This window comes from Pseudorca crassidens, chromosome 20 (assembly GCF_039906515.1).
Source record: "Pseudorca crassidens isolate mPseCra1 chromosome 20, mPseCra1.hap1, whole genome shotgun sequence".
Lineage (NCBI taxonomy): Eukaryota > Metazoa > Chordata > Mammalia > Artiodactyla > Delphinidae > Pseudorca > Pseudorca crassidens.
In genome coordinates this window covers 49,474,973-49,493,320 of record NC_090315.1, presented here as the reverse complement: position 1 = coordinate 49,493,320, position 18,348 = coordinate 49,474,973, and the positions used below count along the sequence as shown (strand labels likewise).

The 18,348-nt window shown below is 52.4% G+C and overlaps 1 protein-coding gene across 9 annotated transcripts in view; it reads right to left on the bottom strand.

Annotated features, from left to right (window-relative positions):
- ST3GAL2 (ST3 beta-galactoside alpha-2,3-sialyltransferase 2) overlaps positions 1–18,348 on the bottom strand; it is a 67,471-nt gene that overhangs the window by 17,560 nt on the left and 31,563 nt on the right. For 3 of the 9 annotated variants that reach the window (XR_010939337.1, XR_010939338.1, XR_010939339.1), the window contains exons 2-7: positions 15,314–16,706; positions 12,774–12,967; positions 9,008–9,187; positions 7,374–7,419; positions 6,964–7,083; positions 5,193–6,111 (exon numbers count right to left, since the gene is read on the bottom strand). Coding sequence is in view for 2 of the 9 variants with exons in the window: in XM_067721045.1 (XP_067577146.1) it covers positions 5,938–6,111; positions 6,964–7,083; positions 7,374–7,419; positions 9,008–9,187; positions 12,774–12,967; positions 15,314–15,652 (1,053 nt within the window). In the remaining 7 variants the exon portion in view is untranslated. Of the gene's footprint in view, positions 1–2,581; positions 2,676–3,739; positions 6,112–6,963; positions 7,084–7,373; positions 7,420–9,007; positions 9,188–12,773; positions 12,968–15,313; positions 16,707–18,348 lie in introns of those variants that run through there. The other 6 variants (XR_010939342.1, XR_010939340.1, XM_067721045.1 and 3 more) reach the window with 4 other exon arrangements.

The following is an 18,348-nucleotide window of genomic DNA, read 5'->3' as shown; positions in this document are numbered from 1 at the left end:
TTTTTGTTTTTTTTTTGCAGTACACGGGCCTCTCACTGTTGTGGCCTCTCCCGTTGCGGACCACAGGCTCCGGACGCGCAGGCCCAGCGGCCATGGCTCACGGGCCCAGCCGCTCCGCAGCATATGGGATCTTCCTGGACCGGGGCACGAACCCGTGTCCCCTGCATCGGCAGGCGGACTCTCAACCACTGCGCCACCAGGGAAGCCCCCAAAAATAGTTTTCAAAAATTAATTTAAAAATGTATTAGTCGGGCTTCCCTGGTGGCACAGTGGTTGAGAGTCCGCCTGCCGATGCATGGGACACGGGTTCGTGCCCCAGTCCGGGAGGATCCCGCATGCCGCCGAGTTGCTGGGCCCGTGAGCCATGGCCGCTGGGCCTGCCCGTCCGGAGCCTGTGGTCCGCAACGGGAGAGGCCACAACAGTGAGAGGCCCGTGTACCACAAAACAAAACAAACAAACAAAAAATGTATTAGTTGGGGGGCTTCCCTGGTGGCGCAGTGGTTGAGAATCCACCTGCCAGTGCAGGGGACACGGGTTCAATACCTGGTCCGGGAAGATCCCACATGCTGCGGAGCAACTAAGCCCGTGCGCTACAACTACTGAGCCTGTGCTCTAGAGCCCGTGAGCCACAACTACTGAGCCTGCAATCTAGAGCCCGCATGCTGCAACTACTGAGCCCACATGTCGCAACTACTGAAGCCCGCACGCTCTAGAGCCCATGCTCTGCAACAAGAAGCCACTGCAACAAGAAGGCTGTGCACTGCAACGAAGAGTAGCGCCCACTTGCCACAACTAGAGAAAGCCCGCGCGCAGCAACGAAGACCCAATGCAGCCAAAAAACAAAAATTAAAAAAACCCATAATTTCAAAACAATGTCTTTTAAAAAAAAATGTATTAGTCATGTACCCCTATGCTTCAGAGCAGCACTATTTACAATAGCCAAGACCTGGAAACAACCTAAATGTCCATCGACAGATGAATGGATAAAGAAGATGTGGCACATATATACAGTGGAATATTACTTCGCCATGCAAAAGAATGAAATAACGCCATTTACAGCAACATGGATGCAACTAGAGATTATCATAGTAAGTTAAGTAAATCAGAAAGAACAAGACATATACTGTATGATATCACTTATATGTGGAATCTACAATGTGACACAAATGAACATATCTACGAAACAGAAACAGACTCATAGACGTAGAGAACAGACTAGTGGTTGCCAAGGAGGAGGTGGGTGGGAGAAAGGAAGGATTGGGAGTTTGGGATTAGCAGATACAAACTATTATATGTATAGAATGGATAAACAACAAGGTCCTACTGTATAGTACAGGGAACTATATTCAATATCCTGTGATAAATCATAATGGAAAAGAATACGAACAAGAATATATATGTAGGGCTTCCCTGGTGGCGTAGTGGTTGAGAATCCACCTGCCAATGCAGGGGACACAGGTTCGAGCCCTGGTCTGGGAAGATCCCACATGCCGCGGAGCAACTAAGCCCGTGTGCCACAACTACTGAGCCCACATACCTAGAGCCCACGCTCCGCAACAAGAAGCACGCGCACTGCAATGAAGAGTAGCCCTCGCTCACTGCAACTACAGAAAGCCCACGCACAGCAACAAAGACCCAAAAGCAGCCAAAAAAAAAAAATTAATTAAAAAAAAAGAATATATATAACTGAAGCACTTTGCTGTATAGCAGAAATTAACACAATATTGTAAATCAACTATACTTCAATAATTTTTTTTTTAATGTAGTAGTGATTGGGGCACCATCTTTAAAGAATTCTGGTGGCTGTTATGTGAGGGTCAGAAAAGAATGGATCTCAGCCTGACAAAGACGAGAAAGCCGTGCCTCCCTACGTGACACAGGGAGGCACATTTACCACAACAACCCAGTTTGTCAATTAGAGTTCTGACCTATAAGCATTTGGGACAACAGTTAATCGACCATTAAGGTCCCCAGAAGTAAAACAGATGCTGGGCAGCCCTCTAAGGTACTGCTTGATGTGTATGGGAAGGAACATTCTAGGAGTGCCGAGAAGAAACCTGAGTCACAATGATGGGAATTTTTGGCTTCTTACCCAGTTCCCAGACCTAATCAGGTCACACACCTGGAGCCTTTTTCAAGGCGATCTCAGGGTCCTTTGAGGAACTATTCTCTGATGTAGCAGGTATGTAGTGTGGCTCTTCCCCCAAGCTTTTCCCGAGGAACCTATTTCCTGGAGTGACAGTGCACTGGGGAAAGGGAAATACCCAGACCATCAGGAGTTATCAGACACTGGCTCTGAGACCCAAATGCCAATGCAGTCCACCTTATTATGAGAGTTGGAGCTTACTATGGCTAATGATAGATGGAGCTCTGGTCCAAGTCCATTTAATGGTGGGTCCAATGAGACCACAGACCCATTTTAAGGTAATTTCCTTAGTTCCAAAAGGAAAGAGAGATATTTACTACCTGGCAAAATCACCATATTGGCAACCAGACCCGTGGAGGGAAGGTGATTATGATGGGATAGGCCTAATAGAAGTCCCTGGAACTATCTCCAACATGGTAAGTCAAACTCAATACCACATTCCAGCAGGATTTGCAGAGATTGGTGCTGCCATCCAAACTGAGTTATGGAAGGGTGGGTGACTTCTTCCTCGTTTCATTCACTCACCATCTGAATCATGGAGAATGATAGTAGTTTATTGCAAAGGTAAACAAGTGGCAATGCTAACCTGTGGTTCTAGATGTGATATCTTTGCTGAATCAAAACAACACAGTCCTTGGCCAACATTAAAAAAAAGACACATGATTTGGTGAGACTCCTGATTCTGGAGGTAACAGGTACAACATCTGGAGTGCTGGTCCCACAAAGTGTGGTGACCCACAACCCGTAAGACTGGGGCCCAGATAAGAAACAATTCTCGGAGGCCCAGGCTATGTGTACGTCATCCGGACGCTGGACCTTATCACTCAGCCAACCAAATGCTATTGGAGAGTGTCTGTGGCAAAGAGAGATGTCATATGGAGCCTACGGCAACTCCAAATAAGAGAATTACAGCCCAGAGTCCTAGGGTTTTAGAAAAAGACCTATGCCCTCCTCCACCAAAAAGTATTCTCCATTTGAAAAGCAACTCTGGGCTTGCTCTTGAGCATTGACAGAAACTGGATTGCAGGACACCAAGTGACTACAGACTCTAAGAGAGATCCATCGTTGAGGCCCACATTATCTGATCCACCAGACTATAAAATTGTACATTCAGTGGCATTCCGTTGCATGATGGAGGTAGGCTTGAGTGGGTCCAGACAGCCCAGTTAACAGCACAGGCAGTTACCGCAGACCCCTGTGGCACCAGCTCCTACCATTCTGCCAATTCCCTGCCAACCCACACCTATGGCATCATGGGAAGTTCCACAGAACCTGGAAAAGGAGGGGAGAAAAGCCCCATCCTGGTGCCTGCTGGATCTGCATGTTGTGCTGGCGCCTTGCAGCGGACAGTGTCTGCCCTGCTGATCGACTCAGGGGCCCTGAAGGACAGTGGTGAAGGCCACCCTCCCAGAAGGCATAGCTGGCAGTTGGGGGTTGGGAAGCCTCACGTATAAGGAAAGGGTGGGAGTCGTGCCCTCCACTCTTCACATCCACCCACAACAGTCTTAGCCATTACGTGGTCACAACTTCCCACTGACAGATACACCTTCTTTTCACCAGCAAACACATTTCAGAACAAACAAACGACTATATAGTTTCTTTGCTCTTTTTAATTCAGAGAAAAAGGGAAGAAAATAAAACAACATTTGTTTAAATAATTGTTGTAGAAAAGATCTGGGCCGGATGCTGGGACCTACCTCTTCCAGAATGGGGATTTATTAATGTTTTAAACAAAACAAAATCCAAACAAAAGAAGAAAAAGGAACAGAAAAGAAATAAATTATTCTGCTCAATACTGTTTGGCATATTGCATTGTTTTTTCATCTTTTAAACACTCAAAAGAGCCTCTTCAGGAAGCACTGAGATGAGACTGGCAAGAATAACTGGTACCTTGACTCTCTAAAATGACAACAGGAGGTGGTGAGAGAGGCGTTCCACTAAAGGCTCCCCTAACCCACAAACATTCTTTACTCCTCCTACTTCTGGAACTGGGAAAGGACAGACTCAATCTAAGTTCTCAATATATTAACTTTTAGGGGTGCCCACTGCCCTGCCCTAACCCTCTAATACACTCCCCTGCTGGCTACTGTTCCCCCAGCCAGCTGCAGGAACTACACCAATGGCCAGGAGGCTACCAGGTGGTATCAACTCACCAAGAAAAAAGGGTGGTTTTTGTGTTCGTCACTGTTGGGAAGGGGGATCCTTTTAGTGGTTTGGAAGCTTCACAGAAGCCCTTTCACGCCTCCTACACTTCCCCAACCTTGAAAGGTGAGAACACCCTCAGCAGCTTCCCCTAGGGACTTAAGCTGGGTTCAGTCATGCAAGTAGCGTCCAGCTGTAACCTCTGGTTGTTAGCTTCGCAGCCCTTCTAGAGCTGGAAATGGATAGTGGGTTAGAGGGAAAAGGCAGCAGGTGAGCAAGGGGGAAGGGATGTGTGGGCAGGGGAGGAGGCATGCAGGGGGCAAGTCTACTCCTCCCCAGCTATTTGCATGGCCAGCTTACTATTTGCAAAGAATCTGTTGGTCAGCCACCCCTAGTAACTTCAGGTTAGCTAAATCATCAGCCCAAAGCATCTCCAGCCTTCTTTCCTACGTGTTGCTCCCTTTCCCTAGAGCCAGACAAAGGGGGAAGGGCGGGGAGCAGCAGTGCCCCAATCACAGGGCAAGTTTTGATTTTTTTTTTTTTTTCCCCAGAGCAACAATTAGGCTGGGGAGGAGGCCCAGGACCTAGGGAGAGACACTTAAAAAAGGTTGTGGGCGAACAACAGGGGCAGAGAGTACACGTAAGTGTACCTTACATCTGATGTGACGGGGCTTCCTTGTTTCCTGCCCTATTCTTTCACCTGTGTTCCAGAGTTAAGCCCTAGGCGAATTCCGCCCCCAGCAAGACGTGAAAACAATTCTAGTTTTCTGGTGAGACACTAAATGCCATGGTCAGAAAGGCCATTCCATAGGGTGGCCAAAGGCGGGAGGGGAGGAGGCAGGAGGAGGGGACCCCCGTACCCTCTGGATTCTCACCGCATTTCTTTGGTGGGTTTGCACTCACCCATCTGCGCCTGACCGATAAAGGAAATGTGAGGTCTAGTTCTCTCGGAAGTCCAGAGCGGTTTGGGAGGGCTCTAACTTTTCCCCTGGGGAAAAACGCGGTCCTTGGAAACCACCTGACCACCCGCCGACCTCCCGAAAGCCTCCGCGAACGCCCCTCCGCCACGAGGGACCACCGGGAAGGGGAGGCCGGGCCGCTACTGTCCCTCACCTTCCCCACCGTTTCCTCCTCCGCGCCCCCTGCGGGGTCAGGCCGGCCGGCGACTGAGCCGCCTCCGCCCGAGCCTGAGGAAAGTACTTCTCGGGGCCGGAACAAACTTCTGCTCCTTTGAAAGCGTGAAAAATCGATAAAATCCTACCCAAAAGCATACGGGAGTGGGGATTGATCGGCCGCCGGCCCGCCTCCGAAGGCCATTGATTGGAGGAGACGGGCCCCAGCGCCGGAAGTTCTCCTTGAGTCGCATGATTGGCTGTGAGAAACAGAGGCTCCGGCCGTCGCCAGCGCTGATTGATGCTAGGCCCGGCCAGCGCCCAGAGTCTCGTGATTGGCGGAGGATAGCCGGCGCTCGCTAGACTGAAGCATGATTGGTCCAGACTGCGGCGGCGTCGCTCCCGATTGCCTGCTGACGCCCAATAGAGCGCCGCGCCCGCGCTTAGGCCACCACCCCCAGGCTGACTCTGAGTCCCGGCTGGAGCGCTTGCCGGCGCTTCGCGGTAGGGGCGGAAGAGTCACGGCTGGGTCGGGCTCAGTTCCCTCGGTAGACCTCGATCTTGCTGGCCTTGGCCAGCATGTCGATGATGTGGGCCTCGAAGTCGGCGTCATGCACGCCTGTCTTCCGGAACTCGCCCGCGTACCGGTTATTCTCCCAGTAGTGGTGCCAGTTGCCCCGGCTGTCGGCCCCGAACCCGTACACGTTCACCTGCGGGGGAGGGCGGCGCGAGTCACCCCAAGTCGGGGACCAGGGAGCAGAGGGCGCGGAAGAGCCTCGGGTCGTGGTGCGGGAGGAGAGGGGAGCCGCGACGAGCCGACCCCAGCTAGAGGCCGGCAGCTCATCAATTTACAGCGCGCAGTTAGACCGGGGACACCCAGCCCTGACGCTAAGGACACAGTCCCAGAGGGAGACTTCTGCTCCCTTCCGGTTCTCCTTCCAACCACCCTCTGATTACATCAAGAACACCTCAGTTTGGGGCTAGTCTGTGACAGCTCTCCAACCCTTGCTAATTTTTTTTTTTTTTAATGGAGTACTTTTATTGAAAGCTGGTCAAGTACCCAGTACCATACACTGAAGAGTTTACTGGCAAAAGTGGGTGTGCTGGGCATGAGCACTACCGTCTATGGCACAGTAGCTCCCCCTGCTAGAGAGATGGGCTCCTTGAATGACTAACCTCCATTTTTAACACAGAGTAGGCCTGGGGCCCACAGCTGTGGGAGACACCATCCTGCTGAAACTTAACTACTTAACTACGTCATTTCCATTCCATTTACGTTTATGCTTATTGTTTATGGCAAGTAATATCAATTATGGTAGTAGTATTCAATTTCCTTTTTAAATAAATTTAACGTTTCAATGAAATGATTTCAGATTTGGTAAAATCATGAAAGTAGTTAAGTCTGGGAAATGCAGATCTATACCTTACAACCTAGAAATTGGGGGACTGAAAGCCACTTTGTTTCTTCCTGCAAAAACACATTCCTCTTGAGGCACTGCTAAGCCCCAACAAGGGCGGACTCCCTCTCATCTATGGGTCCCGCTATTTTATCAACTACCCACCTCATCACACACATGCAGAGCAAAGAAGAGTACCAGCATCCCCGTGGAAGGGTACCGCCCGTGATGCTCTGTCCACCTGTCGTGGATGTACTTGAAGAAGGCTGGGTTGTAGATCTGGACCTGAGAGGAGAAGGTGTAATGAGCATGTGAGGGCTTCTGGGGGCCTGGAGGCTCAGGCCAGGCTCTGAGCAGCTTCTGCCAGTTCCTCCATGCTTGCCAGTGGACCTGTTCATCAGGGTTCTCTGGTTCCTGCAGCCTCTGTGTGGGGTCAGGCATACCAGCAGATGGGCACTCTGAAGGTTCTAGAAGGGTTTGGGGGGTATCTGAACCACAAGACCAGGCACAGCACAAGTCAGGTCTGCACTGTTTCCTCTGGGGTGGGGATGAAGAAGGGGGAGGAGGAAACTTACCTTTTCTTTGTCCACTCGAAGGAAGGACTTCACTGGGGCATAGGTGCTGAAAGCAGAAAGAAAAATAACACTGAAGTGGCTCCATGGACCCAGGGATGCCTTTTCTCCCACTGAGGCCCAAGTGATGACAGCCTCACGACAGGCTCCCCTGCTTCCAGACTGCTGTCCCATAGCACATCACTGCAGTTCCTCGCTCAGAAACCTTCAGTGGCTCCCTATGTCCTTCAAGATGAAATAAGGATGTTTTAGACAAGCACTGGGGCCTTCCATAACCCAGCCCCAACTTTTCTTCCCACAAGGCTCTGCTGTGATCATCTCACACTCACCATGTTTGTGCTCTTACCTCTGCCCACAATAGCCCTCTTGCTACTCTCCTCATATTTGGCACAAATCCCTCCTTCCCTATTAGTCAGCCATGGTGCCTGTAACCTACACTCCCATTTCTGAGTATTCATGGGACTTAAACTCTACAGCACTTATTTTAGCCCTTGTGACTCCCAAATGTAAGATAAAGTCAGAAAACTGTAACTTATACTTCCGTGTTTAAAAAATACGTGGTGACAACAGGCAAAAGGTGGCAACAATCCAGTTGTCCATTGACAGATGAATGGATAAACAAATCTGGTATATCCATACACTAGAATACTATGCAGCCTTTAAAAGGGATGAAATCCTGACAGGCTACAACGTGAATGAACCCTGAAAACATTATGCTACTGAAATAAGCCAGATGCAAAAGGAAAAACACTATATGATTCCACTTGTATGAAGTACCTAGAATAGTCAAATCAGAAACAGAAAGAATAGTGGTTATCAGAGGCTGGCGGGAGGGGGGAATAAGGAGTTACTGTTTAGTGGGTACAGAGTTTTCATTTGAGATGATGAAAAAGTTCTGGAGATGGGCTGTGGTAAGGTTTGCACAGCCACGTGAATATACTTAATGCTAATGAACTGTGTGGTTAAAATAGTATATTTTGTTACACGCATACATTTTTACACACACACACAAACCTTGGTGAGACAGAGAGTAGATTAGTGGTTGCCTAGGGCTGGGAGGGAGGAGGGGTGGAGGGAGTGGGGGAGATGGCCAAGGGGTACAGGAGTATCTTCAGGTTATCTTCATCTTTAGAACATGCATGTATTCTAAAATTAATTGTGGTGATGGTTACACAACTCTGTAGACATACTAAAAGCCCCTGAACTGTACATTTTCAATGTGTGAATTGTATGGTATGTGAATTATATCTCAATAAAGCTGTTAAAAAAAAACTACTTGGTGAATTGAATTTCCTGAGGTTCCCAGCTGTGACTGGGCAACTGCCTCCAAAGAAAGTTCTCAGAAGGCAGAGCTCCCACAGTAGGAGCTACCTCCTAGAAAGGAGACCTGGAAAAGTGTCCTTCTCCACCTTACTACCACCAGTGTGCTGGCTGCCACCATGCAGGGAGTGACCCAAAACAAGCTGTGGCCTCAGCTAACCACCGTTTTGGGCCCTCCCTACCACTGTTTCTCTCCTCACCTGCCCCTCTTGGCCAAAATATTCAATTAAAGGAATTCTAAGATCCGTTCCCTGGACAACTCCTCCCAAGGTGGGCCTGTCACCCATATCCCACTTCCAGCCAGCAGAGGAGCTCACAATCGGATCTGCCCCGTGGACAGGGCGCTGGCGATCCACAGTAGGTCCAGGGCTTTGAAGGGCACCAGCACGAAGCTGACGTTGGCGGGCAGGTTCTTGGCACTCTCGGGGTACATGAAATGGTGGGTGGTTCGGCTGCCGACATCCTGCTCAAAGCCCACGGTTGGCGCCTGATTCATCCTGCAGGGACAAGAGGGTGGTGTGAGAAGACACCACTGTGGAAACTGGTACAAGAGTTTTAGAGGACAGTTTGTTGCTGGCCATCAAACATGTAAATAGGTATGCACTTATCCAGCAATTCCATTCTTAAAATTTATCCTATAAAAATGGTTGCATAAGTGTGCAAAGGATATTCACTGCAGTATTATTTACAATAGTGAAAAGGAAAACCAATCAAACAATAGAGAACTGGTTAATACATTTTGGTACATTCATGTAACAGGATAGCATGTAGTCACCAGAATGAACAAAGTAGATTTACCTGTGCTGGTAAGAAATACGTCCAAGAGCTATTGAGTGAAAAAAACCAAGTGGCGTGAGGAATCTCACTTCTTTCCTTTTAACACATATCTTTTGAATACCTGTGCAGTCAGAGGAAATTACAACACAGAAAAGGAAAACTGAAAATTAGATAGTGTGATTCTATTTTTTGTGAAAGAAAAAAAAAAGAAAGGATAGAAGGAGGGGGCAGAGAGAGAGAGAAGGGAAGGAAGAAAGGAAGCAATGAAGTAAGGAGGGAAGGGAGGAAGAATAAAAACTAACTTTTGTACAAGAATAGAAAAAAATCTGGAAGAGTATTAAAGTTTTAACAATGGTTACTCTTAGGGAATGAGATAATTCACTTTTATTAAAAAAATGTGTTTTATTTTTAGCTGCATTGGGTCTTTGTTGCTGCGTGCAGGCTTTCTCTAGTTGCGGTGAGCGGGGGCTACTCTTTGCTGCGGTGTGCTGGCTTCTCACTGCGGTGGCTTCTCTTGTTGTGGAGCACGGGCTCTAGGTGCGCGGGCTTCAGTAGTTGTGGCACGTGGGCTCAGTAGTTGTGGCTCGTGGGCTCTAGAGCACAGGCTCAGAAGTTGTGGCTCACGGGCTTAGTTGCTCCGTGGCATGTGGGATCTTCCCAGACTAGGGCTCGAACCCGTATCCCCTGCATGGGCAGGCGGATTCTTAACCACTGTGCCACCAGGGAAGTCCTGGATAATTCACTTTTTAGTGCGTACATTTCTGGGTTTTTTTTCCCCAATAACAAGGACATATTACTCTTTTTTTGCGGTACGCAGGTCTCTCACTGTTGTGGCCTCTCCCGTTGCAGGCCACAGGCTCCGGACACGCAGGCTCAGTGGCCATGGCTCACGGGCCCAGCCACTCCGCGGCATGTGGGATCTTCCCGGACCGGGGCACGAACCTGTGTCCCCTGCATCGGCAGGTGGACTCTCAACCACTGCGCCACCAGGGAAGCCCCACATATTACTTTAATAATTTTTTTTTTTTTAAAAAGAAAAGACAGCCTTTCACAGCTTACAGCTCACCTGGCTGTTCTGTCCTCTTCCCTAGAAGACATGGAACCAAGACAAGAAGCTGAAGCACCCCTTCGGCCCCTGGGCAGATGGCTCAATTCTGCCCGTCCCAGCCACCCTGTCCCTGCACTTTAAGTTCTTGTCTCCCTTTCCACTCCAAGGCCAAGAGGGATGCCCGCGTTCTGACAGAGCCCACCTTCAGCTGTCCCGGGCTGACGTGCAATGTGGGGCTGTCTCTCCTCTGCTGTCTTAGAAGAACCTGGAACCCCAGAGCAATCTCCCCCCTGCCCATCCCCCAGGCTGTGACACACAACTTCTAACTCCTTTCAAGTGGTGCAAAACACAGGATCAAAGCTCCCTTTTTTTGGTGAGCATCTTAAAAACCAGTGATCCAGCTTTAAACAAAAACCTGTTGGCCTTTTCTGTTGTGACGCATTGTGAGAACATTCCTATCTTGTGTGGATCACAATTCAGAAACATACCATCTAGGCGTGTGACTGTAACCTGGGCTTCCACTGGGGACACAGGGATCTGGGAGAGAGGGAGCAAAGTCTCCTCCACACGCTCTCCCAGCTTTTTTACGCTCGTTTGAACGTTCCCTGTCCATAGAGTGGCCAGCACCCCCTAGCTGGGCCCTGTGTCACAGGGGTTCCCCTACTGGCTCCCTCCTGCCCATCTCCCATTGATGGCATGATGTGGTGACAGTGTGTCCAGGATGCCTGCCCCTCCCCCCTCCCCCCCCACACTGGTCGCTGTGCTGTACCTCATGCCTCTCTGGTTCCCTTCCCTTGAGGGACTGGAGGGTACTTTGGGCTGGGAAACCAGGAGTGGCCTGATTTGGAACTAGAGAGTGAGTCTGTGTTCTCAGCCATTTCAGTTCCAGTCTGCTTCAAGCAGAAGCCTAGAATCTTTCCTACAGCACCAACTGTGCTCTGGCCCCCGAACAGGGATTAAGATCCTGCCTCTCTTCTCCCAAATCCATTTCTTTAGAACTGCCAGTCTGCCTACCATCTGGGTACCCCTCTGATGTCTTGGTCTTTAGGGTTCAGAAATACTGTCTCCTAGAGGGGATGAGAAGTATTTTTCCCATTCATTAATAACAGTTTGCTGGGACTGCTACAGCTCCACACACAGTATTGGTCCTATTGTCACCAAAGCCACAGTCTGGATCTGCCTGTGCCATGACAGCCCTGGGGTCTGTGAGGAACAGAGCAGGAACAGAGCAGTTGGAGAGGAAGCCTTAATGGTGACAGTGTTTCTCAGCTGGTGGCTGTGGATGCCTGGATTTGGCCTAGCATCCCCCTCTCCCCCCACCCCCCAACCATTCTCAACATGAGAAAGGTTCTGCAAGGAATGTTAAAAGCCTCAGAGACATATTGCTGCCTTGGTGTTGCTATGGAGACAGCAACAGTTTCTAAGACAAAGCCCTTCCCCCTGCCTCCTGGGAAACCTGGTCTTTCTGCAGTGCTCATCCTAAGAGATGCTTAGTGAAAACTGGGCATTTTCAGTATTTTTACTCTTAGAGCTCTTCCTCCACCAAGGAGTGGGATGGAAGGATCCCCACTGTGGCATTTCCTGCCGCAAGTCTAGGGAGATAAGTCTGAAAACACGGAAGTTCAGAAGCAGAATGAGCAGCCCATGTCCGGGTCACAAATCTACCTCTAGTCCCTGCTCACGCTTGGGCTCCCTGCTCCTGTCTTCGTCTGGAATGAGTGCCCTCCCAGCCCTTCTCTGTTCCTCAACGCTGGGCACAGACGTCTGTAGAATGAATGAGCCCCTGCACAATCGAAATGCTATGAGGTAAAGGTTAAGGGATGGGAGCCCAAAGCAGGCACCGACAGCTCCTTTTTCTGCCCAGGACGCCCCTGCTCTGCGAGTCTGCCAGAGGCATCACCTGTGGCTATTAAGCAAGACACTATTTTGGGGCCCACACTCCTGGCCCAACTGCTAAAAGGGACCAGGCAGGTGAAAGGGCCTCTGGGGGTAGTTTTCACAAGACATCAGCCAGGAGCCTAGTTTCAGCTCTTCGCAGAGGCATTCAGAGCTGGAAGCTGAGCGCGGGCCTCAAGCAAAGTTCAGAATGACAGTTCTGCCTCCTCATCCACCCCGACAAACACAAGCGAGAGACTTGAGCCTCCGTCACAGCACCCCTGGCAGCTGGCCGCTCCTACGCGGCTGCACAAGGCCAAGGAGGCCAGGGCCCCCTCCTGGAGGCCGGTCCTGGGTCCAGCCTTGAGCTCCCTGGGACTTACCTCATGATGAAGTTGTGCCCGTCCACATCCGGCCCGTAGCCAGAGCCCCGCAGGTTGCCCGAGTTCCCCACCACAGCACAGCGCCGGCACCGGCGGGGGTCCCGGAAACGGTAGGGGTTCTCGCCTGGTACTATCTGGAACAGCTTCTCCAGCACCTCGTTGGTGTTGTGTGACTTGAACTGAGGCTGCAACATCTGGGGAGGGGAGGGGAGCGGAGGGGAGAAGAAAGCAGGAGGGGTGTGATGGGGAGGGAACTCCCGCCTGCTCCCTCCCTGCCCTCACCCTCCAGTGTCCAACCGGCGCAGGCCTCCTCCCCGGGCTGTCACGGGGCGGAAATCCTCCCTGAGCAGTAAGGACCTTGTTCAACAATAGCGAAGTTTCCCTACTGAGACCAGACCAGGGAGGGCCCTGCTTTCGGGAGTAGCTCTAAGGTACTGGTTGGGCTCGGGGGGTCAAGGTGCTATTCAACACCTTCTCCAGGGGTCTGCAGGCCTGTGCCACGAAGCAGAGAGGCCCCTGCTCTGCTGTCCTCTCGGGGCAGCTCTTAGTCTCATAGTCATTTTGAGGTGCAGTTAATGTGGAAAGCCCCGGGGAGCTTCAGGGGCTTATTCCCAAGCAGCCTGCAGGGGGCGCCTCTGGGACTCAGCCTGAAACTCCAGGCAAGATCCACAGGATATCCGGAGCCCTGAGCCCTGGGGAAAAGGCAAAGAGGCACAGATATTCTTTCAAAGTCAGAACAGCTGGAATGAAACCGGTCCCCTGCACCTCCCACCACCAGTGATGCAAGAGACCATGAAATGAGGCCAGGGCAGCACTTAAACGCCTATAGTGCCAGGCAGGTAATGTGCAGGAGTGAAGAGGCAGGTGGGGCCTACAGCCAACAGGAGCTCCCATCGAAAAGGGGTGGCTCCAACCAACTGTCGCCTTGTGGGATTGTCAGCCCAGAAGGACCAGATTTTCTGGTTTCTCAAGAGAAGCTGAAAAAACAGAGGTCCTAAATGATGGTAACTCATGCAAATAGTTTAAGAACACTGAGTGAGCTGGATTCGGCCCCTGGGCCACCATCTGTAAGGGCTTTAAAATGTTCTGTGGTCCTAGCAGCAATGCTGTGGGTTTGCGGCTAAGCAGGAGCTGCTCAGGGGACAGAATGCGTGGAGGGGATGGGTGGGCCTGCTTCTCTGCCTCTTCTCTGAGCACAGGAAGGGCCCCTGAGCACAAGAACATGAACTCAGTGTGGAGAAGCAGCTTAGCCCTGAGACAAGAATTTCTAAGTTCACAGCGAAAGAGGGTGGCTGTGGGGAGCAGCAGAGAGGTGGTTCTGGGGCTTAAACAGCCCTGAGTTCCACCCCTGTGAGCAGGGGGCCTGGCCTGCCTCTCGGTTCACCCCTGCCCAGAGGCCTGTTCTGGCTCTTCGTGGCCACCACTGAGACCTATGACCAAGGCAAGCTCAGGGCACTCTCTGAACCTCGATCTTCCCTGTAAAATGAAGGGTGTGACTATGAGCAACGGGCAGGACCCTTCAAGGGCTCCAGTCTGACATGTGAAGGGCGTGTGTGGCTCCTGGTGACTCCTGCTCTGTAGACTCCCCATCCTTAGGGACTCTGAGAGTCCGGGCTGGGAAGCAGGATCTCTGAGCTGCTCTCATAAGCCTGATTGCAGGAGCTCATCCTCACAGCTGTCCTAACTGTGAGAAAAAGGGAGAGTCATCACCCTCCCCATGTGCCAGCTGGGGAAACCAGGGACCATGAGCTGCCTCCCAAGTCCCCCAGCAGGAAATGCCTGCAGTCTGCAGGCCCCCCCGGGTCAAGTACTGATGCTGCTCCACCTCTGACATGTGTGGCAACCAGATGGCCCTGGCAAAGCCTAGGGAGTGACGCTCCAGAGATGACAGGGACAAGGTGAAGGGAGCTAAAGCGGCAGCAAGGTGACAGGATCCGGAAGAATGGGGAGGCTTGGGTACACCTGTCCCCCCATCCCCTCCCCTTCACCTCCCTTAGCCCCCAGAGGAGTTGCTAATGCTTTCCTATCCCAACCCAGAAGAAAGGCTTTTCCAGCAATTGGAAGGAACCAAGTGAGTGGCATGGTGTTTCAAATTATTTTGAGCAAACATTTACAAATTAGGATACTGCCTGCATAGCAACAATCACTGGAGCTGAGCTGCTGCCTCCTTTATAAAGGGCAGGACTTCTTCCTGTTGCCATGCTCACTTCTCGCCATCTTCTCCCTGGGGAACCTGTTTCTCCTGGCTATTTCACCTCCCTGGCCCAGCAAGGCATCTCTGGTCTATGTTTGGCCTCTACAGGCACTAGAAAATATTAGTTCTCTTTCCTTCCAGGCCACAGCTCGCTCCCCCTTCACAATCTGTGATCCTAGGAGCTGGCTCTGGTCCAGTGAACCTCACACTTTGTCAAGGCTCTGGGGGCCAGAAGATAGACAGCCCCAATCCAAGAGGGGGCTCTAAGGGTGACTCCCAAATGGCAGGACAGACCACCGGAGAGGCGGCAGCAAAGGGGAGGCAGGAAGGGCCACAGCTTTCTCACCATCCACCACCTCTGGACCTCTGGGGGCAGGTCCATGTTCTCCCGGGTCCAGACCGGGGAAATGTTGCTGTTGAAGTGGCTATCAAACCACTCAGAGGCGCCGGCGTCGCCCATGCAGCGGCGACAGGCACAGCTCTTGCCGGCGGGCCCCTCCTTGCTGAGGCGCTGAAGGCCGGTGTAGCCGGGCACCAGCTTCACCCGGTGGGTCCCGTCCAGGGCGCCCGAGTCCAGGTAGGGCAGGGTGGCCATGCTGTGGTGGGAGTAGGTGAACAGCAGTGACATGATGAACACCAGCAGGAAGGCCACGGAGAGGAACCACACCCGCAGGGAGCACTTCATGGTTCGGCGCCCCGGGGAGCTGGGGCCTCAGCCCGGCAGTCAGGCAGGTGTCACCGTGGCCACTCCTTTCCCAGCCCGCTGATGGGCCAGCCACAGCGTAGCCTGCTTGTTCTGGCACCACACGCAAAGGGCATATGGGCAAGTGCCAGGGAGGGGACAGGGGCAGAGGTCCCACACTACGCCCTCCCTCAGCGTCAGGAAAAAGCACGTCGGCAGCAGTGGCTCCCCTGTCCCTGAGCCGCCTGGCCCTGCTTATGGCTTCATTGGGTCTCTCCGTCACTAGCTGGGCCACAGAGGCTCTGCTTCTCCCAGAGCCCTGGCAAGGGGGAGGTCAGTCCATCCCAGCCCTCTAGTCCCTTGGGGTTGCTGGCTGCCAGCTGTGGGGGTCCCCCTCTTTGGCGGCTTGAAACGATCCAGTCTGGAGCATTCGGGGTCCTTGTGGCTCATGAGCAGATGCCGAGGCGGCCCCTCGTCCCCTGCAGCAGGGAAGCCCTTGAACCCCAATCATAGCAGAGAGCACGTGGGCTTCAGGCAGCCTGAATTTCATTTAAGAGTCTTCCCTCTCTCAGTTGGCCCTCAGGGCCCAACCCCTCTGCCAGGGGAGGAGAGGGAACCAAGCCCCAATCCAGAGAGAAGAAACCCAGGAAGCTCCGTGGGTTCCAGAAAACTCTTCAGAGACCAAGATCCTCCTGGCGTTAGGTTCTGCCCTTCTACTTCCCATCCGAGGCGCCAGCCCCTTCCCCCGACGGTCGCAGCCCCAACTGCAGTTGTGTAGGGGTGGTCAAACTCCAGCTCCTGCTCTGAGGTCCTCTGGGGCCTGGGAACAGCCGCTTCTCAGCAGGGTGTTGCTTCGAACGCCATCAGGGTCAGCCGAGCGAGTGTGAGCCGAGCTCCAGGCCAGGGCCCAGGCCTCCGTCTTGGTGCTGCTGGCCCAGGCTTGGAGGCTGCTCTGCCCATCTCCGCTCCCTTGAGGCCTCTGTCCTGCCTTGAGCTAGCAGTAATCCCCTGGCAGGTTCCCCTCACTCGTCAGGCACCAGGCTGCCGCAGCATGACTCTGAAATTGCAGAAAGGAAAAATAATGTGCAGACAGATCGCACATGCACACGTGCTCTCCCCCAGCCCTGCCCCCAAGTCCCAGAGGGGACAGAGCTGGCAGTAGAGGAGATGCCCACTTAACTGAAGGGTGGACAAGAGAAAGGGCTCTTCCCTCTAACTGCAGATAGCATCACTCTGCTCTCCTTAACTCGGGCCTCTAAAGACCAGATTAGCCCGCCACCCTCACTCATTAGTCAGAAGGTAAACAAGGACAGAAAGTGATTTCCCTAGAGCCACAGGGCAAGTCGCTGGAAAAGCCAGGTTTAGGAAGTTCCTATTCCAGTGACATGAGGTTAATTTCAGCAAACTTAAGAGAAAATGGCCCAGAGAAAAGATCATAGGGGACTGCAGATATGAGCCCCTGCCCGGGCGTTCTCTACCCCTGAGAAGAGGTAGAGAAGCCCCCCACAAAGTGAGGGGGGCGGTTGACCTGAGCCCTGGGATTTGCCCTCTCCCCTCTGTAGTGTGGGCTACAGTTGAAGCATTCCTGGGTTAGCTGGGTGATTCGCTAACAATCCTTCCAGCTCTGGTGTCAGGGAGAGAACCTGACCGTGTCAGGACGCTCAGCACCACCACCACTCAGCCCTCTGGACAGTTGCCTTCCTCTGCAGGTTACCAAATAAATGCCATGGACTACTGACAGCCTGAGACCCTGTGCTGCCGTGGGCAAGAGCAGGGAGAAGAGGCAGCAGGGTGCTTTGGAGATCCACCCTAAGGAAAGGAGCCTGAATCCATGCCATGTGCTAGGGAGCCGGGGTGAGAGTCAGGGACAAAGCTCAGAGTGGAGCCCCCGGGCCCTGGCTCCATGTCATGGGGAGCACTTAATCCTAGAGGCCTGCGTGTCCCCACCAGCTCCTCTCCAAGTCCAGCCAGCCCTGGCGCTGACCCGGCCCCTGGGCCTCACAGCTGCACTCGGAAAGCTCCAGCTCCAGCCAGCTCCTCCAGCAACTCTGGCTGCTGCCACCAGCTGCACAGTAGGCATCTCAGGCTCTATGTTCAAGAACCTCTGCCGCCCCCTCCATTTATGGCAGCTCCAATTTCTGGGGCCAAGCCAAACCACAAAGCCATCAGGGAACAGAACTAACACGTTCCAATAAGGAGACATTATTCTGGGTGGGGAAACAATGCTCACAGACGTGAAGGAACTTGCCTAGTCACAACCTCCTGAGTGTAGCTGAGATTTGAGTCCAGGTCTATCCAGTTCCAAAGCCTGTGACTGGCCAGGGCGTAGAAAGAAGCCCATGGGTTCCTTCAGCCACCCAGAGGCTCCAGGGTAAGAGGCAAAGAGACACAGAAGCCGGCTTCCCAGGGTCAAGAGTGAAGCTTCGTCCACAGGCCTCACTGGGGCTCCCAGCTCTAACCCACAGACCCAGTGGCACTGGTCCGGCGTGCTCCTTCCAAAGGTTCTACTGCACCCTTTGGCATGCCGGACTCCATGCACAGCCTTTGGTGGCGCTGTCTGTAAATAGAAGCCAGGTCACTGTCTCTTCTAGGCCTCCCTTTGCTCATATCCATGACCAACATCTAAGGAAAAGAACTCCGTTTTGCAGGGTCTTGCTCCCAGCATCCTGTGACCTGAGAAGAGCCAGCCATGAGGCAAG